We start from the raw sequence: 26,674 nt of genomic DNA on the forward strand, positions 1-26,674 counted from the left end.
CAGTACAGTGCTAAGTAATTTAAAATTATTGTTCTGCAATTAATTTTAAATAACTGAGCTGCACATGTGTCTGAAAAGCCATACAGATCCAATTGGAAGCTCTCTAAAAATTTTAATGACCCAATAAATTTAAATCATGTTAGAATTCATAGAAGTTGGTAATGAAAATTGGTTGTGAAGGGGTATAGAAAATGAGTAAGAGGAAAGAGTCTTTAATTTGAATGTGTGTGTTTGTTTATATTCCTTTTGGACTTTGTGGCGATGAAAAATGATTTTATATTTTTCTTTGACAGAAAGGCAGACATTGTTGATCTATATGGTTCTTTTTGGCATTTAAATATTCTTTATATTTTGCCATACTGAGGTGTATGTAACCATTAAGTTTCTGGTTGACACTGTGCTGGTTTAAAAAATCTACAGATTACTAGTAACTAATTAAAAATGAATGTCAGTTATGTCTACAGCTATTGAACATTTGTTACCACCCAAGGATGGTTTAGTGGACTGAGGGAAATCAGGTTAGTTCCAGCCCTTTTGACACCATTGCAAATCTGAAATGCAGAGAGGTGGACCATTTATAACATTTTGTGGCATCTTTTCCACAGAATCTTCACAGCTGATATTTAAAATTCAGTGGTTGATGTTAAGATGTGAGTACTTTTTTCCTACATTATAACCAATAATATATTTTTGTGGGATTTGCTTCATATTTTTTTCTCAAGTTTATAAATTACTGTAGCCCTTTTAAAAGTCTGGTCTTTAAACAATATATTATTGGAGCCATTGTTAAATTTTATTGGCAAATAATTAGCAAGTGACTTTGAATTCAGAAATCTGCTACTAAGCAAAAAGTTGTCTATGGAAGTATGCAGGACTTTAGAGATTAGCCTCAACATTAGCTGCTTACAAAAAGGGAGCTTTTATTGTATTTTTTTTAGTCATCTTGCAGGCAAATGTAGAGTGGAGGAACTGCAGGAGGCTGAAGGGGGCCTCCTCAAGAGCTCCTTCCTTGTAGCTGTACCTTTCTTTTAGACAGTTGTCATTATCTTTGTCTAAAGGTCATGGCTAAATTGAATAAAAGGAAAGCTGTGTGTTCCTGTCGATGCACAAAGGCAGTATTGACTTTCCTAATCCAGTTTGCTGAGGGGTGAGAGAATTAAATTAGATATCTAAGCACAGAAATCGAGAGCCTTTGAAAACAAAGATAAGGAGACAGGCTGTATTTCCCCCCTTTTTTTCCTGGGAGCTCTGGGCTCACAATTTTGCAGGTGTGTCATCTGATCCATGGCTTGCATCGATCAAAACTGTGCCAATGCATATTTAATTAGCAAGGGGACCCTGGATGCATTATGGCCATCATCTGTATATTGAATGGACTGTCAGACTTTTTGAATGTTTCCCGCCCCCCCCCCCCCTTCGTCGTTTGGGGAGCTTCTGCATTTTGTCTGAGCAGCCAAAAGTTTCTTTGTTTTTAGTTGCTGAGGCATACAACACTACTGAGGAGAATACAAACAAGTGAAGTCCAAAGTGTTTATTTGTCTAATGGGGGAAGAGGAGACCTGAAAATCTGAGTTTTAATTCCTTTAGGTTACAGATTTTTCTCTCCTTGATTTTTTTAAAAAACATAGTTGCATTATGTTGGAGAATTTTTAAAAACAGAAACCTTTCCTTTTGATTAAGGCAAAAATTAAGTTTGCTGTTGTAGATTAAGTCTGCTCTAGCATTAAAGGCATTTATTTTTAAAAGAATTAATGCTTAAATACATAAAAGGAGCAATGAACAAATCAATTATTCTCTAGAAGAATAAATAAGTATATCTATTTTGGAGATACTGTTAATGAGCAGAATCAATATTTATGATTTTGAGTGCAGAACTTGAACTGGAGTTTATGGGAACTCTTACAAAACTCAACATCTCAGACAAAGTATTGGTTGCTAAACAGATGTAATACACAAAGTCTGCTTAGAATAAAGGGCAGCAGACTGTGCGCACATGTTTTGGTTTCATTCATGCTCATCAGCGTAGTCTAGCTAGTTGTTTTTGCTCATCTACTCATGGGCTGGCTTAGTACAATTTTACTGGTAAAGTAATGAGTCAAAGGTAAGGGGGGTTGGCAACAAAAGTTTGCAGCTAGGACTCCTGGGAAATATATTTGCATACATCTTCTCACAAAGGCTATCCACATCCTGGCTTAGACAGAGTGTTGCTTGATAAACAGACTTAACACACAAATGTCTGTCTGGAATAAACAACAGCAAGCTTTGATTTACATTTCCATTAACAAAGATAATCGCTTTCCCAGTGTGTGGGAAATCAGAATCCTCTAATAAAAATAAGAGTAGTGTTCCTGTGATTTTGCCACTGTAGCACCTTTTTCTCAGGAGCTGATGGGATATAACTTAGGGTAAATGGGCTTGCTGGAAACAATTTTGAAATAGGGTCATTAGAACAGATAATATATTGAACCAAATTCTGAAATAAATTTTGTTGCTGAAGGATTATTTGAATGCGGCATGAGTTAAGAAGGTGCAAGGGAGGAAAGTTTTCATTTTATCCACTTTCTTGGTTAATGCCGATTGTAGACAACAGTTTTAGGTAGGTACCAGTGGAAGTGGATTGTCTTGTGCATCAGAAATTTTCCTAAGAGAGTATAGACTTATCACTATGATGTGCTATCTGAAATGTGAGTGTTGTACCTTGGTTTTATCAAACTGGAACCGTCTTGGCTTATAAAAGCGAGCCAGACGTGGCTGTGTGAACCACTACAAGGTATTGTCAACAGGTCCCTGGTAGAAGGGATCTTTCCTACACCTCTTAAAGAGGCAGTGGTCCGTCCTCTCTTAAAAAAAACCATAAGCAGACCCGGCCGTATAGGCAAACTATCTGACAAAGACGGAGGTTCTCTATCTGAGTCGGGGTGGTCCAAGGGGAGAGATCCATCTGCCGACTCTTGACGGGGTGCCACTAATACTGGCCCCTAAGGTCAAGAGCTTAGGCGTGCTCCTTGAGTCCTTCCTTACAATGGAGGCCCAGGTAGCAGCCACTGTTAGATCCGCCTTTTTTCATCTTCGGCGAATGCGGCAGCTGGCTCCTTTCCTGGAGCACAACGATTTAGCGATGCTAATCCATGCTACGGTCACCTCAAGAATAGATCACTGTAATGCTCTCTACATGGGGCTACCCTTGACCCTAACCCGAAGACTACAGCTAGTGCAGAATGCTGCGGCACGGCTGTTAATGAGGCTGCCGCGATGGGAGCACATTCAACCAGTGCTGAAAGAGCTGCACTGGCTACCTGTTGTGTTCCGAGTTCACTTCAAGGTGTTGGTATTGACCTTTAAAGCCCTTTATGGTCAGGGACCTGCCTATCTACGGGACCGCCTTTCTCCATATATTCCCCAGAGAGCACTGCGTTCAGGGGCAAAAAACTTACTGTCCGCCCCCGGACCAAAAGAAGCCAGGTTATGTGTGACAAGATCTAGGGCTTTTTCGGTAGCAGCACCAGGACTTTGGAACACCTTTCCGGAAGCCATAAGGGCCCCGCGGGATCTGTCTGCATTCCGCAGGGCCTGTAAGACCGAATTGTTCAAGCAGGCCTTCAATGCTTGACAGAAAGAGGGCTGCCATCGGACATCACGTTGAATGCTGGTGGTCGCTGTTCGAAAATTCAATGCCGCCTATATTGTACTGATGCAGCACCACAGAATGGTTTTTAAAAATTGAAATATGTAAATTATGGTTTTATATTTTATTGGTTTAATTGTATTGACATGATGTTGTGAGCCGCCCTGAGTCCGCTTGCGGAGAGGGCGGGATATAAGTCGAATGTAATAAATAAATAAATAACCTTGGGGTTGTTTCCACATCCTAGTTTAATGTCTCTGTATCTTACAGGTCTTATACACTCATTAGGGTTGCCAGTCCCCAGTTGGGAAAAAAACAACAACCTGGAGCACAGTTCATATTACAGGAAATGCAAACAAACACTGTGATATGCTGGCATTTAGTAAAACTTTTTAAAAGAGTCATATACATCTTTTGTACACATTATAAAGTACAACTTTACAATATTTCAAAGAAAAGTCCATCCAATGAGCACCCAAATATAGGTATTGGTTCATTTTGTCAAAAATTTCCTCAGAAGTATCCCTATTTTCTTCAGAGAGAGCATTTTGCCATTAAAATTCAGAAGGCTTTTGCATCTGAATAGAGAAGAGGTTCAGGAATGGCTTGCTCCTAATATAAATACAAGGTAGAAAGCAATTACCTAGCCAAATTCAGAAGGCTTTTGCATCTGTTTAGAAAAGAGGTTAAGGCTGGCCTGCTCCTGATATCAATACTGAATTGTAACAAGTAGCTGTTAACTTTGAAGGAAATAGAAATCCTGAGGAAGACTTTTCATGAAATGAGCCTCTATCTGGGTGTTCATTGGATGGCCTTTTCTTTGTAATATTGTAAAGTTGTACTTCTTTATAATGTGCACAAAAGATTTATATGACTCCTTTAAAAAGTTTTACTAAATGTGTTAGCCAGCATATCACAGTGGTTTTTGTTGCTTGAATCCCCAGTGGGGAGCAGGGGATCCCCTGGTTTGGAGGCCCTTCCCCACTTCAGGGTTATCAGAAAGTGGAAGAGGGGTTTAAATGTTTGCTGGGCACTTCATTATACCCTATGGAGACCAGTTCCCATAAGGTATAATGGAGAATCAATCTGTGGGTATCTGGGACTTGAGGGTGGGCTGTTTTTTGAGGTAGAGGCACCAATCTTTCAGCATAGCATCTGGTGCATCTACTAACCCCACAAAAGAATTTTTCCAAAAAGACTGAACCAGGGGCTCTAATTCTATGAGCCCCAAAAATAAGGGTGCCCCCATCCTTCATAATTTCCAATGAGGGAGGCATTTAAAAGGAACATGGTCCCTTTAAATATAATGGCAAGAATTCCCTTTGAAGCTCAGTTGTGCTTTTCACAACCTTGCTCCTGGTTCCACTCCCAAAGTCTCTTGAATCTACCCCTGAAGTCCCCAGATATTTCCTGAGTCCGACCTGGTAACCCTAACACTCATCAAGGAGTGACTTCACATTCTGGAAAATATTAAAGACTTATGAATGAGCAGGAGAAATAAAGGGATTTCCTGATGTCCATGCCCTGTCCCAAATAACACTACCAGCTGCTGTTCTCAACTAACTAATAAATGTCAGTAGTCAGTTCTCTGTTGGATTGTTGGTGTTGTGAAGGGAAAGGAGGGGAGAGAGTGGCATTATTTTTAGGTAGAGGTATGCTGTTTCAATCTCATCTGCTGATGAAAAATCACTTAGCACAACTCAAACATTATTTTGTAACATGAAAGTCTTTGGGCAATGGTCCAGTGACATGGCACTCCAATAACATATATTTTAAAATATCCACAGGGATACATAGGATAACATAGTTACCTTCTGTGTCATAGGACTTCTTGTGGTATAAATGCAACATTTGAGTTTTCCTGCTGTGTCATATGTCTTGCATTCATTATTATTTTTTATTTTTGTTTTTTTTATATTCCACTGATTCCCCTATGGGGGCTCAAGGTGGACTACATCAGAAAAGATTTTTTGTAATTGTAGTCCCCTGTGCAAGCACTGGTCGTTTTTCGACTCTGGGGTGACGTTGCTTTCACAACGTTTTCATGGCAGACTTTTTATGGGGTGGTTTGCCATTGCCTTCCCCAGTCATCTACACTTTCCCCCCAGCAAGCTGGGTACTCATTTTACTGACCTCGGAAGGATGGAAGGCTGAGTCAACCTTGTGCCGGCTACCTGAACCAGCTTTCACCGGGATCGAACTCAGGTCATGAGCAGAGGGCTCCGACTGCAGTACTGCAGCTTTACCACTCTGTGCCACGGGGCTCACAGAAAAGATTACATCAATATAAATATATTGACAGAATATAAATCAATATAAATAACAGAGCAATCACAATAAAATTACAAAAATCCAATAAAATCAGTTCCAATTTTGTACAGCAAGATGGTCCATCTTGATGGTATAACAAGATAGCACTGCAGTGTGATAGAGCGGGGGGAGGGGGCAGCCAATCTAAACGTGTAGATGCCTGCCACCTCATCCGAAAGCCTGGTGGAACAGCTCCATTTTACAGGTCCTACAAAAGGCTAACAAGCCAGGTAGGTCCTGGATCTCCATAGGGAGCTGATTCCACCAGGTCAGGGCCAGGATCAAAAAAATCCTGGCCCTGGTAGAGGCAAGACAGGCATCTCTTGGCCCGGGGATGGTCAGAAGATCTTGGGAGGCCAAACGAAGCGACCTCCAGGGTATATATGGGGAGAAATGGTCCCGTAGATATATTGGTCCCAGGCCGTGCAAGGCTTTGAAAGTCAAGGCTATCACCTTGAAACGGACCCAGTATTCTATAGGCAGTCAAAGCAAGCCACGGAGTGCTGGCTGTATGCTCACCCATACAGGTGATGCAGTCAGCAGGCGAGCTGCCACATATTGCACCCGCTGCAGTTTCCGGATCAGCTTCAAGGGCAAGCCAGCATAAACGAGTTACAGTAGTCTAATCTGGAAGTGACCATTGCATGGATCACTGTAGCCAGATCTTGGGGGGATAGATATGGTGCTAGCTGCCTGATCTGCCAGTGGTGGTAAAAGGAAAAAGAAAAATGTTTATATCCTAATACTAAACATGTTTATTCAGAAGTTGTTCCTGTTGAGTTCACTCAAATTACATTTTCAGTAAAGGTTCTAAAGATTGCACTCTCATTTCTACAACTAGGAACCTCTTGGATATGTTAAAGATGATGGATCAAACACCAGTGATGGGTTTTTATTTATATCATATTACCTGAAAAGATCATGGATCAAGCACCACAGTTCATGGATCAAACACCACATATGGGATTTTATTTATTTCATATGACCTGAAAAATACATTTCAATGGAAGCCTATCACATACTTAGTTCAGTGATCTAATTATTTACATTCCACCTAATAATATTTTCTTTAAATATTTAAATAATTTATTTAAATCTCTTATTCATAGCCTTCTGAAAATATATAGTTTCATTATCCTATAGAAATTATTTTTATGGGTCAGGATCATCACGATTCTTCTAAACATTGATAGATAATAGATTTATAAATGTACTTATCCATGTCCCCAAACTCTTATTGGAAAAATAGAAGGGAGGACTCTGAATAAAAAAAAGAACAAGAGGTCCCCAGGTTAGGTAAAAGGCCACAGTTTTCTGTGGTTTCAGAGACTGATAAAGTTTCAGGATTAGAGTTAGGATTTTGATATAATATTACTGTGTCTGTGAAAGTCAGAAATCCTATCTGTAAGCATGTTTAAAAAAAAAGTCTCAAAAGCCTGAATATGGAATCAGATGCTTCATCAGAAGCTGAGTATTTTCCTAATCCAGTTCCCAGTTATCAAGAAGCCCAAAGCTGAACCCCCATGTGTTCCCAAGGCTTGTAATTTACACAAGTAACCAAGCTTAAATTTATTAAAATATTATAAAGTTTTATTTAATGTCTGTCAATTACTCTAAAGTTATACATCAGAAGAAAAAAACCCCAAGAGAACTAGCTTAACTATCTAACACATTTCCACGACAGGCATTAGATGGCCAAAACCTTAAATTCAAGAGTGAAAGGTCACAGCTACATTGTTGTCTATTGCAATATAACTATGTAATAGTCCAGGGCTGGCTAAACTTGCTTAAAGCAATAGCCACATAGAATAAACATCAGATGTTTGAGACCTGGAAGACATGAACATCAGATGTTTGATGGAGGGAGGGAAGGAGGGAGGGAAGGAAATAAATTGGGGAGGAGGGAGAGGTGGAAAGAAAACAACATAAAATAAACATCAGATGTTTGAGAGCCACAATACATAAACTTTCAGATGTTTGAGAGCAGGAAGGAAGGAAGGCAAATAGATGGGGGAGAAGGGAGGAAAGGAAAGGTGGAAAGAAAGCAATTTTAACTTTAAATGCATTCTCCAAGCTGCCAGCTGGCTTGGTTTGGGGAAGTGATTAAGAGAGAAAAATACCTTCTCAGAGCTAGCTGACAGGGTGATGGAGTCTTTGAGAGCCTCCCAATATGTGTGAAAGAGCCACATGAGGCTCCCAAGCTGCAGTTTGGACACTCCTGTCATATCCCAAACCTTCAGTCCACCAGAATCCAAGCTAGCCCCTATCTCCAGGCTCTTAGCTTAGTTTTTTGCCAATCAGCACCAGGCTTGCTGGTCCTCAGGTCCTGGTGGGGAATGCCCTAGTTTTGCAGGCTCCTCCCTGCAGCCAGCCAGCTGACTGGCAGGGGGAAGCCCTGCCCCAACAGCCACAATATGTCTTTAAATCTTGGAAAGCTTAAATCACAGAAGTATGGGTTGCAAACTATGCTTATTTTGGCTGCTTTGTGAGTGAGTGAGTCCCTTAATAAGGCCATGGCAAGGAACTTGTGGAGGTATGATGAATTCCACTTTCATTTAGTGGAAATGCAGCTGCTGGGGAAGTCTTTGAAGGTAAAAAAGAGGATGAGGAAATGAAGATTATTCAGGGGAACTGCACTGCTATAATTTTATTTATTTATTTTAGGGAATGGAAAAAGTCTCCCCAAAGTCCCCAGGTATTTCCTGAGTTGGACCTGTCAACCCTATGATGATGACACCCAGTCAGGACACAGTCTTGTTGGAACCCTCTAGAAAATTTCCTCATCACTCCTGACCTCCTCCCTCCCATCCTGTGGGTCACAGGTGCTCATGAGAAGCTAATTACCATGTTCCAGCTCTGGCCTTAAAGATTAGGGCCATGTGGGCTGACCAACCAGTAACACCGGCAGAATGGAACAAGCCCATTACTATTCACATTAGAGGGGGGAGACGAGTTTATTCATCAATATAGACAATCATATTGCTTCAGTTCTATTCAGGCTAGCTGTTAATCACTGCTTATTATATTCTGTAGAATCACCACATAACTCTAACTAGTTTTTGCTGTCTAAACCCTACTTATAGACCTCTTAAACCTCCTGAATATTGTGAGATTTATAATAATCTAACAACTAAAGTTTCTTAAAACTAGATTCCTGAATAAAATGCAAATACATTCTTCTAACTCAAGTTTTTTCAGTATAATGCCTGTAGTTCCATGTTCTATATTACATTTATGCTCGAACACTGATAACAATCCATTTGAAATTTCAAGGACAGTTGTGCTTCGGCTTAACTAAGTCCCACTGAAATGAATATTTTTGGGAAAAAAACCCTTACATTTGCCAATTATGTTTATATAATTTTAAAGTTTTGTTACAGTACTAGCCATAGCTTAACACATCAGTGAAAACTATTTCTACAATGAAAATGGATTTGTAAAAGACTTCCAACTAGATTCTGTATATAGATCCCAGTAGGTAGCTGTGTTGGTCTGAAGCAATAGAACAAAGCAGTAGACAAGTGTACCTTTAAGACCAACTTAGTTGGTCTTAAAGATGCACTTGTCTACTGCTTTGTTCTATAGATTCTGTATAGTTTTCTATTTCTAGAGCTGCTGTTAATTATTATAGGAGGTAAAATATAGCTAGTAGTAACATAGTCACTAAAAAAAGTTATAAAGAGTGCAAGGTGATGAGGTAACAGCAACATGTTTTTCCTTGTGCATGTCTATGTGTAGAAAAAGGAGAGGGAAAAAGAAATTTAAATGAACGCCTAACATGGATACAATATTAATTCTAATTCTTATGGCAGTTACCTTTAATTTTCAAAAATTAAATATTGGTAAATTTTATCTCCATATCATATTAATGACATAGGTGAATTTTTATGGGTTTTAGAAATGCAAAAGAATGGAACTATAGCAGCGCCCACCTCACGGCCTCACTGGATCTCTATATTTTCGTCTCTTCGGGGTATTTTTACTTGTTCTGTTGATGGGACCCCAGCAGCTTTGTTTATTCTTCCCACAAAATATATAGGCTCACGAGAACTTTAACTTAAACCACAAATTTATTGTAACAAAAAGTCTTAACTGGGGATATGGGAGATATTTACACAGGCTTATTCTTTGTTCAGTTGTTTCAAGCTTACAGTCACTTTTACTTTCTTGGATCTTTCACAGTTACACAGTTCACCGTTCCCTTTAACTCACTCTCCACCTCTAGCCAAGGTCTGGCCTCTTGGGATTGATGTGTCTAGTCTCACCCCTCGACTGGAGTCTCTCCTCTCAGCCCTTCTTGGTGTCTCAGACCCACATCCACTCCCTCAACCTCCTCACTAGATCTTTAGAGTAGTTTCCCGGTGTCTGTGACCATTCTGGTCTTAACTGACTCACACACACACAGCCCTCTTGGCTGGTTTTGTCCAGCTGGCAGTCTCTGGAAGACTTCCCCGTCTCCGTCTCCAGCTTCTTCACAGGATCAACTGCCCTCTTAGCCCTTCTGGCCGGCACTAACTGACCCTCTCAGTCTCTGTCAGGTCCCCACTGACAGACTTTTCTGACAGGCCTCCACTCTGTCAGACTCCGACTGACTGAACTCCTGCCTCAGCAGTTTCCCTCACTAAACTAACTTTTTTTTTCCTCCCTGAGAGCTCAGAGCACTTTGCCCCCACCCTCAGGTCACCTGACGCAGCCCTGTGCGTCTTCAGCTTATGCTTAACCCATTGCTTTCCGTCACATGTCCCTCCCCCTTTTGAGACATTGCGCAAGGCGAAAGGTCTCAGCCTTTTGCTGAGCAATGGGACATGGGCACACTTGCTTGGGTTACACTATATTATAACACCACACTTTTGTTATAACCCCAACTTCAAAATTATATGCATTCTTCATCAGTTATACAGACTAATATTCTTTAACACTACTATACAAACAGACTCTTCAAACTTTACATTCTTCTTGACAGTGCATCAGCAATCACATTTTGCTTCCCAGGGATATGCTGGATGTCAAAGTTGTAATCTTGGAGCTGTAAACTCCACCTTATGAGTTTGCTGTTCGTATCTTTAACTTGGTTCAACCATTTCAGGGGAGAATGATCTGTACATAATGTAAACTTCCTTCCCCATAGGTATGGTTTCAGTTTACCTATTGCCCACACAATCGCTAAACACTCTTTTTCAATTACTGAGAGGTGTTGCTCTCGGTCCAATAACTTTCTACTAAGATACAGAACTGGATGATACAGTCCTTCCTCTCCTTGCTGACTTAGTGTTGCTCCTACCCCAACATTAGATGCATCAGTAAAGAGGGTAAACTCCTTTGAAAACTCTGGAGTTCTCAACACTGGTTCAGTGGTCAGAACCACTTTCAGATGTTCATACGCTTTTTGACACTCTGCATTCCAGTTTACTGGATCAGGGTTCTTCTTCTTGGTGCACTCACATAGCGGTGCTGCTATCGTGCTAAACTCAGGTATGAACCTTCTGTAGTATCCTACTACGCCCAAAAACGCTCGAATTTGTTTCTTGGTTTGGGGTCTAGGCCACTCATGTATGGCTTGCACCTTTCCCCAATCTGCTTTGATCTTACCTCCTCCTAGCACATGCCCTAAATACTTAACCTCGGCCATGGCTAGTTGACACTTAGATGCTTTGATGGTGAGACCCGCATCTTTCACTCGTTGTAACACAATGGCCACATGCTGCAAATGTTCCTTCCATGTAGCACTGTAAATAGCAATATCGTCAATATATGCAAGAGCAAATTCTTTCAGTCCCACTAACATCTTATCAATTACTCTCTGGAATGTGGAGGGAGCATTCCTTAACCCAAATGGTAACACAGTAAACTCAAAGAGTCCCTCTTTGGTTACAAAAGCTGTTTTCTGCTGATCTTTAGGATCCATAGCTACCTGCCAATAACCTTTTGTCAAGTCTAAGGTGGTAATAAAATTGGCAGCTCCAATTGTCTCGACCAACTCGTCTATGCGAGGCATTGGATACACATCCGGTACTGTGATTTTATTCAACCTCCTGTAGTCCACACAAAACCTCATAGTTTTGTCCGGTTTGGGTACTAGGACTACAGGTGAGGCCCACGGACTTTCTGATGGTACAATCAAACCCAATTTCAACATTTCTTCTACCTCCTGCTGTACATACTTGGCATTCGGGCCGGTCACTCTATATGGTTGGAGTGCTACAGGCCTCGAATCCCCTGTGTCAATCTTGTGACACGCTAGGTTTGTCTTACCTGGTACATCTGAAAAAATTGTTTTGTACCCTCCCAATATTGTTTGTAACTGGCCTCTTTGTTCTCCATTAAGAGAAGGGGCGAACTGAACCTCCTTAAGGGTCTCTTCCTGGGATATTTTCCCCCAACCCGACAATTCAGTTCCCGCACACTCTCCCTTCTTTGCAATTAAAACCAAATTACCCCTGTCAAAATAAGGTTTTAACATATTTACATGGAACACTTTACATTGTTCACCATCTTCACTTAAATTCACTACATAGTTCACGTTGGAGACCTTATGGGCGATGGTATAAGGTCCCTCCCAGGCCACATCTAACTTGTTTTTCTTCCTGGGCTTCAACACCAGTACTCTGTCTCCTGACTTGAACTCTCTGTCTCTGGACTTGGAGTCATACCACTGCTTCTGCCGTCGTTGCGATCTTCTCATGTTGTCTGCAGCAGCCATCCTCACCTCCTGCAGATGCTGTTGTAGTTCGTGTAGGTAAGAGATGACATCTGTCTCCTGGATGTCCTCGTTCCCGGACCACGCCTCTTTCAGAACATCAAGGGGTCCTCTGGCTTGCCTTCCATACAACAGTTCAAATGGACTGAACCCGGAACTTTCTTGGGGTACCTCCCTGTACCCGAAGAGCAGGTGTTGCAACCTCTGGTCCCAATCGTTGGGATGCTTGTATGCGTAAGTCTTTAGCATATGGTTCAGGGTGCCATTAAACCTTTCATTGAGCCCATTTGCTTGTGGGTGGTATGCTGTTGTGGTCACATGCCGGATTCCACAAGCTCTTAACAATTCTTGCATCACATTTGACATAAATGTGGTGCCTAAATCAGTCACCATCTCTTTTGGAAATCCCAATCTTGAAAACACAGTCAATAGGGCTTCCGCCACTGTCTTTGCCTCAATATCCTTAAGTGGAACCGCTTCTGGAAACTTGGTGGCATAATCTACGATGGTCAGGATGTACTTGTTTCCCCTTCTGGTCACTCTGGAGATAGGACCAACAATATCTACTCCTATCTTCCCAAAGGCTTCTGTGACTATAGGGACTGGCTGTAATAGACCCTTAGTTTTGTCTAGAGCTTTCCCCACCATTTGGCAGGCCTGACACGATTTGCAAAAAGCCCTTATGTCCTTGCCCATATTTGGCCAAAAGAACCGTTCTTGCACTCGGTCCCTTGTCTTATTGATGCCAAGGTGAGAGGCCATGGGTGATGCATGAGCCAAATCCAACACTTGCATCCTATACTTTCTTGGCAGGACTAATTGCTTCTTTCTTTCCCATACTATGTTATGTTTTCTTTTTAAGGCCACCCGGTATAGTTTCTGGTCTATCACTTTAAATTGGCATGGGTGTTCAATTGTGATCTCATTATCACTCACCCCAGTTCTCTGCCATAGTTCCTTCAGGCTGTCATCTTGTTGCTGCTCTCTGAGGAATTCTGCAGCAGGGATGGTCTGCAACATTGTTTCCTCTTCTTCTGCTGGTTGCTGTACACACACCTCAGGAGCTGCTTCTGGCCTGCTTCTGGTAACAATGTTTACAGGATTAGCTTGCTGTCTCTTTACCTCAGCAGCTAAATCATTGCCCAATAAAAGCGATGTTCCTATGTCACTCAGGACTCCCACAATCCAATCACCTTGGAACTCTCTATACTTGATAGGAACTTCTGCCAGGGCCACTTCAAATGTAGGTCCTTTAATGCCTTTTATGGTGTAAGTTTTCCCAGGCAAATACTGATGACTTTTTACTAATTCTGGCTGTATTAGGGTAACACGCGCCCCTGTGTCCCTATAAGCCTTGACTTCCTTGTCATTTACTGTCACAGTCTCAGTATATTCCTCATCCAAGCTTTCCTGTACCTTCCACACTTTCAGAACACTAGCGGGTCTTTCTGGTGGTGTGTTCTCTGGAAGTGAGGGGTTTGTTTCTGCTTCTTTCTGTTGACTCTGCACCATTTTAACTGTCTTAGCTGGTGGGGTCTTTTTTCCTTTTTCTGGGCAAAACCTGGCATAGTGCCCTATGCCCCCACATTGGAAACAAGCAGCCTGAGTCTTTCTGTAAGGAGGCGGACTGGACCGCTTTGCAGGGCTGTTGTTACCCGCCCCAGACTTCTCTGGAGAGTTCCAGACTCGGGGTTTTTTAGTTGGAGCAGTCCACATTGATCTCCCTAGATCTGATTCAATCTCATCTAGAATCATAGCTGCTTCTTCTACTGTCTTCAATTTCTTGTCTCTCAGAACCCACCTATACTGAGAGGGGACTTGGTTATAAAACTGTTCCAAGCCCACTAAGTTTTTCAGGTCTTCCAAAGTGGAAACTTTACTCCCTTCTACCCATCTGTTAAGGGCTCTGTCTAACCGACAACCTAGTTGAGAGTATGTTTCTCCAGGCTTTCTTCTGATTTCTCTAAATTTTTTTCTGCTTTGCTCTGCTGTTAAGCCAAAGCGGACTCTGACCCTTTCCTTGTACAATTGATAATCAGAAGTTTCCTCATCCCTCAGTTCAGAGTAGATTTCACTCAACTCTCCACAGATCTGAGGTCTCAAATAAATCATTCTGTCCTCATCAGCAACTCTTAAATCTTTACAGGTTCTTTCAAAATTAAACAAAAAAGCTTCCACATCATCCCCTTTTTGGTACTTAGGGAATTTCTTTTGTTCTACTGTGAGGTGCCTCTCATTTCTAGTATCACGTTGAAACTCTGGCCTTCCCTGAATCTCCTGAAGTTTCAAACTGTACATTTCTTTCTCATGTTCTCTCTCTCTTTCCGCTTCCCTCTCTCTGCGTTCTCTGTCCTCTCTTTCTGATTCCAGCCTAGCCATCTGTATTTCTCTCTCTCTTTGTTCTCTCTCTGATTGAATTTTGGCCATCTGAATTTCTTTTTCTGCTTCTATTCTGGCCAATTCCAACTGTATTTTCATAGCCTCCAAGCTCTGACTAGGATTCTCCTCAGGAATCTCTTCTTGTGTCTGCCCATCCCCCGTGGCTGTGGTAGTTCTCTTAGGAGGAGCCATTTCTGACAGGAATTTTTCACAAATCTGTCTTAATTCCTTTACTGCAGTGTCCCTCTACTTTCTGTGTGTCTTAGTGACACTTATTTTGGAGTATTCCTTCGAAATCCCACCGCTGCCACCAATTATAGCAGCGCCCACCTCACGGCCTCACTGGATCTCTATATTTTCGTCTCTTCGGGGTATTTTTACTTGTTCTGTTGATGGGACCCCAGCAGCTTTGTTTATTCTTCCCACAAAATATATAGGCTCACGAGAACTTTAACTTAAACCACAAATTTATTGTAACAAAAAGTCTTAACTGGGGATATGGGAGATATTTACACAGGCTTATTCTTTGTTCAGTTGTTTCAAGCTTACAGTCACTTTTACTTTCTTGGATCTTTCACAGTTACACAGTTCACCGTTCCCTTTAACTCACTCTCCACCTCTAGCCAAGGTCTGGCCTCTTGGGATTGATGTGTCTAGTCTCACCCCTCGACTGGAGTCTCTCCTCTCAGCCCTTCTTGGTGTCTCAGACCCACATCCACTCCCTCAACCTCCTCACTAGATCTTTAGAGTAGTTTCCCGGTGTCTGTGACCATTCTGGTCTTAACTGACTCACACACACACAGCCCTCTTGGCTGGTTTTGTCCAGCTGGCAGTCTCTGGAAGACTTCCCCGTCTCCGTCTCCAGCTTCTTCACAGGATCAACTGCCCTCTTAGCCCTTCTGGCCGGCACTAACTGACCCTCTCAGTCTCTGTCAGGTCCCCACTGACAGACTTTTCTGACAGGCCTCCACTCTGTCAGACTCCGACTGACTGAACTCCTGCCTCAGCAGTTTCCCTCACTAAACTAACTTTTTTTTTCCTCCCTGAGAGCTCAGAGCACTTTGCCCCCACCCTCAGGTCACCTGACGCAGCCCTGTGCGTCTTCAGCTTATGCTTAACCCATTGCTTTCCGTCACAGGAACTTACAGACATTTTGCCACTGAATGGGACCATAACATGCGACATTCCGCCTCCAAAAAAATCTGATTTGAACTATTGTGGGAAGCTTGCATTTTTTAATGATTTGTTAATTTTTTTTTTCTTTATACTTTAGCACTGGCATACAGGAATGTGACAAATTATCTTTCGGTGCTTTCATATGGCGACTGTTTGTAAATGGATTTTGCTATTCTTAGTAAAAATCTAGTTGCAAAGCACATTATTGTGTGTGTGAATTCACCCTTTGTCATCTGAAGAGAATTTAGGAAACACTTATGTCAGGGGTACCCAATATTTTTGAGCCTGCAGTTACCTTTGGAATTCTGGCACAAGGTGATGGGTACAACCAAAAAATGGCTGCCACATGGGGCAGGAAGAGAGGTCATGTATAACTCTAATAACGCTTCAACATTTCAGGCAGGAGCTCTGCTTGACAGTAAGGCTTTTAAAATAAATATATTGGGTTTTTTAAAAAAAAATTGCTTACAGACAACTGACATTCAGTCTTGCAGTAAAGAGTAGGACTTACTAGATGTTCTCTTTTTTGTTTTTGTTTTTGTTTCCATCCTCTTTTGGGCTTTTTTAAACTGATAAAATGGCCACTTTTGGGGTTGGAAAGTTAGGATTGTTCCTAGTTAGTAGCAATTATCACAGCTTAAATAGTAAGGGTATTTAAAATGAAATTTGTCATAATGATTGCTTGTTTGATGTAGTCAGTCAGGAAGTATGTCCTCTTTTTTGCTTTTCAAAATAGGATAACCCTTCTGATGTGGTAGCATCTGTTGCCAAAGCAATGCTCTTTAAAAATCTGCAAAGCCCATCAGATTCCAATAACCAATCGGAAGCCCTGCTGGGCAAAAATTCACCTGGCCCCACTCACTTTCTAAAAATACTTGGAAGATGCTGAGCACCACGTTGGGGACCCCTCTGAATTATGCTGTTGAAATAATTTGCTTGGTTTGCCTTCAAGATTTTCTAGAATTGAGCATAGACTTTAGGATACAAATTTCAAGCACTGGATCCTAAGAGTCTTCTGCAATATCTGGATGCTTTAAATTGAGCAATTTGATGGACCAATGCTTTTTCCATGGGTACAAGATTCTTCATTTAACCATAGGATCTAACTCCAAGTAAATTTTTGTGTTGTTGATTCTGGTGGTAGCCTAGCTCACCTACTTATTATTTGGGGGGGGGGGGAGGGATCTTCATAGTATGTTGTTCTTAAGCTACACTTCTGGATTTGTTTAATGTACATAAATGGGGTAAAGTCTTAACTACAGGGTTAAGATTTCATGTAGGAATTAACAAAAGGCGTCCTCTCATGCAGGGCTTTTTTTGAGCAGGAATGCACAGGAACGCAGTTCCGGCTGGCCTGGCATCAGGGTGTGTGGCCTAATATGCAAATGAGTTCCTGCTGGGCTTTTTCTACAAAAAAGCCTTGCATGAAACAATGGTGATGTCAGGCGGTGTGGTCTAATATGCAAGAGCCAGTTTGGTGTAGTGGTTAAGTGTGCTGACTCTTATCTGGGAGAACCAGGTTTGATTCCCCACTTTTCCACTTACAGCTACCAGAATGGCCTTGGGTCAGCCATAGCTCTGATAGGAGTTGTCCTTGAAAGGGCAGCTGCTGGGAGAGCCCTCTCAGCCCCACCAACCTCACAGGGTGTCTGTTGTGGGGGTGGAAGATAAAGAAGATTGTGAGTCTCTCTGAGACTCTGAGATTCAGAGTGGAGGGTGGGATAAAAACCCAATATCATTTCTTCTTCAAATGAGTTCATGCTGGATTTTTTTTTTAAAAAAAAAATTGCCAAACAGTGAGCCAAGATATGAAAAAGGATACCTGTAATTCTGACACATTTATGTGTCAAGTCCAAATAAGATAAAAACAAGGTGACCTGTTCACAATAGCAGTCACTGGAGATATTGCCATCATGCTTGCTATGCTAATATAGCTGCCAAATGCATCTACAAGGTGATGTTATGACCCTAAAATCTTTATTTTACTACTTCTTTTTAGAAAACTATGTTTATAATTCTATTTTATCATAAAATTATAAAATCAAAATCCCAATAATGGGAATATACAATTGCTATATTATTCTTCAGGGAGGTGGAATTGTATAGCATAGTCTAAAATTGTCAGATCTAGAAAGCTAAGGGATGTTGGTCTCATTGAAGGGAGACCACCAAGAAAGACTTTGCAGAGAAAAGTCTCTACTTAATCATTTGCCTTGAAAATCCTATGTGGTTGCCATATGCCAGCTGCAACATGATAGCATTTTACATACACATATAGTTCTTCAATTACATTGAGAAAAATTTCTAATCCTTCTTTCCACCTTTAATTCACCCTATACTATTTATGATCTGTTAAATCCATCAACATCTACCATACTTATGTCTACCAATATGTATACATTTTCAATAAACATGAACTATTTCATATATATATATATATATATATATATATATATATATATATATATATATATATATATATATATATATATATATATATATGCTGTTGTATAGATTCCAAATATTCATGAAGTCATCATTCCGTTGGAACACTGGACTGGATCCAAACTAAATTTTTACCAGTGGAACAGAAATTTTGAACCTCACCTCTCCCACTGTATCTCCATGAAATGCTGTTCTTTTGAGACAGGGAAACATGAAAAACAATGGGGCGGGGCTGCAGGAGAAAGGAATTGGACAGAAACTGCCCCTTCTCATAGTGGAAAATTTAGTTTGGATCCAATTCATTATTCCCCCCCACACACACTTGTTGTATTTGACCCAGAACTGTTAAGAGTTTATTAAAACATCCTGTACTTATTCAGTCGTCTTTATCCATTGTTGCTAGGTTTTTACAGTATAGAATAATAAAACATATTTATTTATACCCCACCTTTTCTGAGGCCCCAAAACATGGTGCAATCCCATGAGCACTGTAGGTTTCCATGTGCTGGCAGATTTTAACACAAAGATTCAAACATGGAATTTGCTACATTCAAATCAGAGAGCAATAGATATATACACATGAGAAAGCCCATTGCTAAATGTTTCCCCACATGAACATTTCCTAGGACATGTAAATCAATTTGCTGGGAGTTTCTGAAGGTTCTGAGAATTAAAGCAGCTTATTAAGCCACAATAGTAGTTAATAATCTAAGCACAAAAGTTTCATTTCTCGACTGGAAGTCATTAGCACATTGAAAATGATTACAATAATAAAAACATACCAACTCAATGGAAAGTTACAAGTCCAAAATCTTAGTTGTCTGAGCAGTTTTAAGATCTTGTTTGATTATAAATGTTGATTGTATACAATTTCTCATAAAAAGCAAAGTTTGAGAAATCAGAAGTGAATTACTTCACTTCCAGTATATTCATTAAAAAGTGCAAAGATACTACCCTGCCTACTTTCCATCTAATAGTTGTTTAAAAACCCAACAACCTCCAATACATTCTATTTGAATATTCAGACTTTGAAGAACATCTGCCACTTTCCCATAGTGGAATCCTGTCATTTTTGGCCATCTTTTATATTTTTCAGATTCAAGTCAGTCTGAAAGTCCAAGCCAGCCAAGTGATGCTGATATTAAGGACCAGCCAGAAAATGGTAAGTCTGTACCTTCAGGTGATTTGAAAATCAATCATTTTCCTTGTGGTTTTTTTAAAAATTAAACATGCCACAGCAGTGGGTGATAGAGGTTGTGACTTAGAATATTGCTCCACTGGAAAAACTGAGCTCCACCACCTCAAAGGCTTGCTTCATTCTGATGGGAGACTGTAGTGGTCTGGAAGATGGTAACAGTAACTTAAAGTTTCGCTTTAATTGCTTGTATGTGGAACCAGCTCTGAATGCCAAGCAAAAAGCTTTAGTGGACTACTGTTGCCTGCCTATTAATACTGGGCACACTTACATATTTTTAACGCTCCATATTTAAGCTTTATGCTTATGTACTTATTTTTATTGGTGTCTGTACTAGTGGTAACCCCTTGCATAAGGGCCCTCAGGAAGATTGTTGTGCATATAGTGCTGTCTCTTTTCTTTTGCTTCCTTCTTGAAGGATACATGTAGGGAGAAAGAGCATCATGCCTCCTGCCTGTTTTTGTATGCATACAGGGAGATTAGGTCACTCATTCATGGAAATAATTCCTATATGACTCTGATCCTTGGCTTGCTGGTTTCTATGTTCACTTTCTGGTGCTTAGCTTATCACCTCGTTGCTAGTGTTCTTGTCCTATGGTTCATGTTCCTGGCCTTGTGACCAGCAAGGACTTGATTCTGGCCCTCCTCTTCTTCTCTCCTCACTTTGATTGGATGTCGATTTCTTGTCATGTACTTGCAGGGTTCTATGCAATGTTCAAACATTGCATAGAACAATGTGATGAAGCTCACAATCCTCCTTCAGGGAGGAAAGGAAAGGTTCCCTGTGCAAGCACCAGTCGTTTCCAACTCTGGGGTGATGTCGCATCACGACGTTTTCACGGCAGACTTTTTACGAGGTGGTTTGCCATTGCCTTCCCCAGTCATCTACATTTCCCCCCCAGCAAGCTGGATACTCACTGACCTCGGAAAGATGGAAGGCTGAGTCAACCTTGAGCCGGTTATCTGAACCCAGCTTCCGCTGGAATCAAACTCACGTCGTGAGCAGAGAGTTCAGACCGCAGTACTGCAGCTTTACCACTCTGCACCACGGGGCTGCTTTCCTTCAAGGAAGAACCCAGTAAATTATAGAAAACTGCAAAGTCTAGTAGAAGAAGATTTGCAGATTTATACCCCACCCTTCTCTCTGAATCAGAGACTCAGAGTGGCTTACAATCTCCTATATCTTCTCCTCCCACAACAGACAACTTGTGAGGTGGGTGGGGCTGGGAGTGCTCTCATAGCAGCTGCCCTTTCAAAGACAACCTCTGCCAGAGCTATGGCTGACCCAAAGCCATTCCAGCAGGAGCAAGTGGAGGAGTGGGGAATCAAACCTGGTTCTCTCAGATAAGAGCCTGCACACTTAACCACTACACCAAACTGGCTCTCATTATCCTAGTACCGGGATAATGAAATGGTACATGTAAGAATTACAAGCCCAGCAACATCTCTAACCAGCATGCATTTTTATGGTTTGACAGCCAAAAGTTAATGTCACAGGAGTTTTAATTGTAAATTTACAAGAGTTTTTTTTTAACCCCATGGAATATGTTACATTTAAATGTAGATGCAAACAGGACAGCATTCGTTAGTGCAGCTGTTCTCCAGTGTTTGTTGAATTAATTTCTCATTAAAAATTACAGCTTTTTCTTTAAAAGAAGTTTTCAGTATGCAAATTAAACTTTTTAAAAAATTAAAATTAATTCTTTGTGCTTTAAGCTGCAAGTAACTTAACTTTACCTTAGAAAATGAAAGGCATCTTGTTCTCCCTAACAGTATGAAGTACCAAAGAATAACATGCAGCAACTCACAAAACTAGTTTGTCCACATTTCTGGTAAACTGTATTGAACTTGTTAATGTAGCTTAGGAATTCATTCATTCATCTGTTTAATTATTTATTGCCATAGGGTTGGACACACTTTAACTTCATAAGCCAAAGGAATGTTTTTTTTTTAGGGGGGGGGGGGGACCCAAAAAGGGCAGTTTAGGTATAGTTAATTGATTAACTATACCTAAGGGAGGGACGGTGGCTCAGTGGTAGAGCATCTGCTTGGTAAGCAGAAGGTCCCAGGTTCAATCCCTGGCATCTCCAAAAAAGAGTCCGGGCCAATAGGTGTGAAAAACCTCAGCTTGAGACCCTGGAGAGCCGTTGCCAGTCTGAGTAGACAATACTGACTTTGATGGACCAAGGGTCTGATTCAGTATAAGGCAGCTTCATATGTTCATATATGAGCCACTTCGGTGGGAAGGGCGGGATATAAGTCAAAATATAAATAAATATAATAAATAAATAAATATGTTCATGATTTCACTTGGCTGGGATTTATTTAAGTGGCATGTTGGCATATGCCTTCAGTTCCTCCACTGAATATTGATTCTTAGTATTTCGTTTATTTATTTAGTAGGCTTATACTCCACCCTTTCCTGTAAATGGGCTCAGGGCAGATCACAACATATGGTAATAACAATAAAAACCTACAATTCAGAGTTAAAACAATACATTAAAATTAAACAAGTAAAAACAATTAAAACTATAAATACAATTTATACCACTTTCAGTCCTCTCAGCAGCCCTATAAGGCAGGCCAGTATTAACTATCTGCATATACAGCTGAGATGTTTAGAGACAGTGGTCTGCCTAAGGCCACATAAGGAGTTCGTAGCAAAGGCAATATTTGAAGGAGGAATCTTCCAGATCATAGCAAATTTTTAGCCCTTGTGCTTCCCCAAATCCATGGAATGTTACTATAGTTAATTAGTAATATTCTACAGCAAATATGAGGGATTTTTGTATGTTTAATTTTAATTAGGTGGTGATCAAAAAGCTCACTTGGATATGAAATATGAGAAACAAATTGTAGGCACAGGTATTTTTGTGGTAATGGGAAAGGGTTTATTAAGACTATCCCCTTCACCAAAGAAAGTCAGTGTAGATACCACTAAAACAAACTGGCAGTATTATACGTAAATTCTTAACTATATATTTATTTATTTATAATGGTCATAGACCAGCAAACAATTCATAAAAGTCCAATTCATAACCAATAAAAGATGACATAAATATACAATAATTATTATACACTAAAATATGATACCACCTAAAATATACATAAAATACGAATACAGACTTTAAGACACTGACACTGAAGATGTAAAATTAGTGTTAAAACCAAAGATAAACTAAAAACCTTGTCTAGATCTCTGTTTCTTCCCTTAAATAAATTGTTTATTCACTGCCTGTCAGCTTTTAAAGCACTAAAATCATACAAAATTAAAACTGATTGTCTATAAAATCATACATAAAAGGCATAAAATACTGTTATAAAACTACAAATAAAACAAAACATGGCAGTTACAGCAAACCGATTGGCAAAGGTGTTTAGCCATTTCCTGACTGAATTATTAGAGTTTTCCTTATTCTAGGAAAATAATCTAGCCAGCCAAATTTTACTAATTTGTATGTAACCTCAGGGTTCCTATCGCTAAGAAGATTCTTAAGGAGTTGCAATTTTTGACTACTGGTAAAAGGTATGGCCGTTGAAAATGGAAGTACTTCTCGATGATCATTATAAGCCTCACAGTCAAATATGACGTGGACTAGAGATTCGATACCATCATTGCAGCAGGGACATAATCATTCTTGGAATGGCACATTTTTGTATCTCCCTTCCACCACTGCTGAAGGGAGAACGTCCCACCTCATAAGAGTAAAGGTTCTCCTATATTCATTGTTTGTTAAGTGGTATAGGTAGGGCATCGGGGTCACCCTGTTGATTGGTTCTGCCATTTGGTTGTGCTATTGAAGTCATTTTGTCTGACAACGTCCAATATTCTCTGTTTCACTATCTCTCTAGCATTATCATAAGTGAGAGAACTGGGATATTGTTTGGAAAGGCCGTTGTAATGTACTAGATGACGAGACGTGTTGAACGAAACATGCTTTATTAGCTGGTACATCACAAGAGGGCGAAATGCGGGCCAGGTCCCGCTTTATATACAATACCCGGAACAGCCCTCCAACTGGCCCAGTCCAATCCTGGCCAGTCAAACTTCCTGCCACAGAAACGCCTACCATACAGGTAGTCGTTGAATTTGTGTACGCCTGCCACGATTGCCAAAGCCTCCTTGTCAATCTGGGCGTAGTTGCGCTCTGCGGAGGTCAGGGTTCTCGAATAGTACGCCACCGGAACCTCCCTCCCATCCGGGAGTTGGTGTCCCAGAACTGCGCCCACTCCATACGGGGAAGCATCACAAGCCAAAATCAGTGGCAGGGCTTCATCGAAATGGTGGAGCACCGCATTGGAGACAAGAAGGTCTTTGACTGCCTGAAAAGCAGTGGCTTGCTGCTTTCCCCAAACCCATGGGGCTTGTTTATCAAGCAGCCTGTGGAGGGGTTCTACAATGGCCGCTTTGTGGGACAAGAACGAATGATAAAAATTTAATAACCCCAAGAAACTTTGTAGCTCTGCCTTGCACGTGGGAGGCGGGGCGTGGACTATCACCCTGGTCTTATCCTCCGTCGGGTGGATTCCCGCGGCATCAACCGCAAAACCCAAGAACTCCGCCCTCGGCACCCCAAGCAAGCATTTTTCCTTCTTTACTTTGAGACCCGCCGCCTGGAAGCGGCGGAGTACCTCTCTCAGGCGGCTGCTGAACTCCTCCGTGTCTGGGGCGGTGATCAGAACGTCATCGAAAAATGGTTGCACTCCGGGGATCCCTTTGAGAAGAGAGTCCATTATGCTCTGAAAGATCCCCGGAGCTACACTGACCCCAAATTGCAACCGCTGTACTCTAAAAGCTCCCCTGTGGGTCACAATGGTCTGGCTTCTGCTGTCTTGGCGTCTACCAGGAGTTGCTGGTACGCTTGGGCCAGGTCCAGCTTCCCAAAAATCTTAGAGCCTGCTAAGGCCGCCAGGACGTGGCTGACCACTGGGACGGGGTAGGGATTGTCCTGGAGCGCTTTATTTATAGTGCACTTGTAGTCAGCGCATATTCGCACATCCCCGTTCGGCTTCACTGGAGTTACTATGGGAGTTCCCCAGGCCGCATAGGACACTGGTTCTAATACTCCCTGGGCCGTGAGTCAGTCCAGTTCCGCTTCTATTTTGGGTTTTAGAACGAACGGAACTTGCCTGGCCTTTAGTCTGATTGGTCTAACTAGGGGATCAAGCGGTAAGTTGATGGGCGGCCCCTTGTAACTCCCCAGGGACCCATCAAAAACTTCTGGAAATTTCCAGCATACATTCTCGAAGTTGGTCGTTTGCAACTGCTCCACCCCCACTAATTGAATACCTAACAGTCGAAACCAGGCCAGTCCCAGTAATGTCGTGAGCTAGCGCTTAACCACTAGAATGGCCAGCGGCCCCCTGAAGTTCCTTCTCTCTACCTGTACCCTGGCCTAGCCCAAGATGTGTACGGGGTTTTTCAGTATAAAATCAGCCGGTCTCAGTTGGAGCCGGCAGCGGGGGCACAGTTTCCTTAGGGTCTCCTCCGAAATTATGGAGATGGAGCAGCCCGAGTCCACCTCCATTAAGCATGGAGCGCCCTCGATGAGGACCGATATTTTGACCTTGTCGGGGGCAGAGAGGGGCAAGTTCATTACCTGCAGGCTAGTCGATGATGTCATGTGAGTATCGGTTGAGTCATGATGCGCGGTCTGGCGTCTGTGATTGGCCTTGGCCCGGCAAGCCTGCGCTATGTGGCCCACCTTTCCGCAGTTCCTGCAGTCCATGTTGTGATAGGGACAGTCCCACCTCTTGTGGGGGTCGCCGCAGCTGGCACATTTGCTGTTGGCCGGTCTCTCTGTTGCTCATTGCCACGTGGGGGCTCTTGGGCCTGTTCCTTGTGTGCGGTGGAGCTGAAAGGCCTCTTCGTCCTCTGGGTCGCCCGGTGCCATCTCTTCCTGGTGGACTGCTTCTCCACGTATGTGGTTGTACGATTTGGTGGCTCTCTCCAATGCGGTTGCTTCGTTGAAAGCTTGTTGAAGGGTGAGCTCTTCCTTTGCGAAGAGCTTTTGCTGCAGCCTTTCGTCTCGGAAGCCCCAGACGAATCGGTCTCTCAGGGCTTCCTCCCGCTTATCGAAACTGCAGTTCCCTGCGATCTGGCATAGAGCGGCCAGGTAGACAGCAGCCGTTTCTCCGGGCCCTTGATCTCTCTTGTGGAAGAGGAATTGGCGGGCGATGACGGAAGGCTGGGGCAAGAAATGCCCGGTGAGGAGTCTGACGATCTCCCCATATGTTCTCTCGGTGAGCTTCGCAGGGGCCGAGAGACCTCTGGCGATCTCGAAGGTGGCCTCCCCGCAGACTCTCAGGAGTACGTCCCTCATGCAGCTGTCATCGGTGATCATGTTTGCGCATAGGTAGCATTCGACCCACTCTGTGTAGGTCACCCACCTCTCGGGGTTGGCGGGGTCGAACTCAGCAAGATGGCCCATCGTTACACTCGGGTTCACCATGGTGGTGGTGGGCGCTTCTATCTCTTGCGGCTCCGTGCCTTCCTCGTCTCCAGCCAGGTCAGTGACTTCCCGCCTGGCGAGTCCTAGCTAGATCCCACCTTCATCGCCAGTGTAATGTTCTAGATGACGAGACGTGTTGAAGGCAACATGCTTTATTAGCTGGTACATCTCAAGAGGGTGAAACGCGGGGTGGGTCCCACTTTATATACAATACCCGGAACAGCCCTCCAACTGGCCCAGTCCAATCCTGGCCAGTCAAACTTCCCGCCACATATCTTAATTGGTGCAGTACTTTTGCGCCCTGCAACGAGTGACCAGGGGACTTCCTCTGGTCACCTCTGCCACGTCGCTGTAGAGTACTTCCGGATTTCATTGCAAGACACAACAGCCGTAAT

At 42.1% G+C, this 26,674-nt stretch overlaps 1 protein-coding gene across 7 annotated transcripts in view; it reads left to right on the forward strand.

Moving 5' to 3' along the window:
• The window catches only part of NFIA (nuclear factor I A), a 933,690-nt gene that overhangs the window by 606,410 nt on the left and 300,606 nt on the right, over positions 1-26,674 (forward strand). For all 7 annotated transcript variants that reach the window (XM_060231906.1, XM_060231903.1, XM_060231904.1 and 4 more), the window contains exon 3: positions 19,729-19,794. In XM_060231906.1, coding sequence (XP_060087889.1) covers positions 19,729-19,794 — 66 coding nt within the window. The remainder of the gene's footprint in view (positions 1-19,728; positions 19,795-26,674) is intronic.

Source organism: Heteronotia binoei, chromosome 2, assembly GCF_032191835.1.
Source record: "Heteronotia binoei isolate CCM8104 ecotype False Entrance Well chromosome 2, APGP_CSIRO_Hbin_v1, whole genome shotgun sequence".
NCBI classification, from domain to species: Eukaryota; Metazoa; Chordata; class Lepidosauria; order Squamata; family Gekkonidae; genus Heteronotia; species Heteronotia binoei.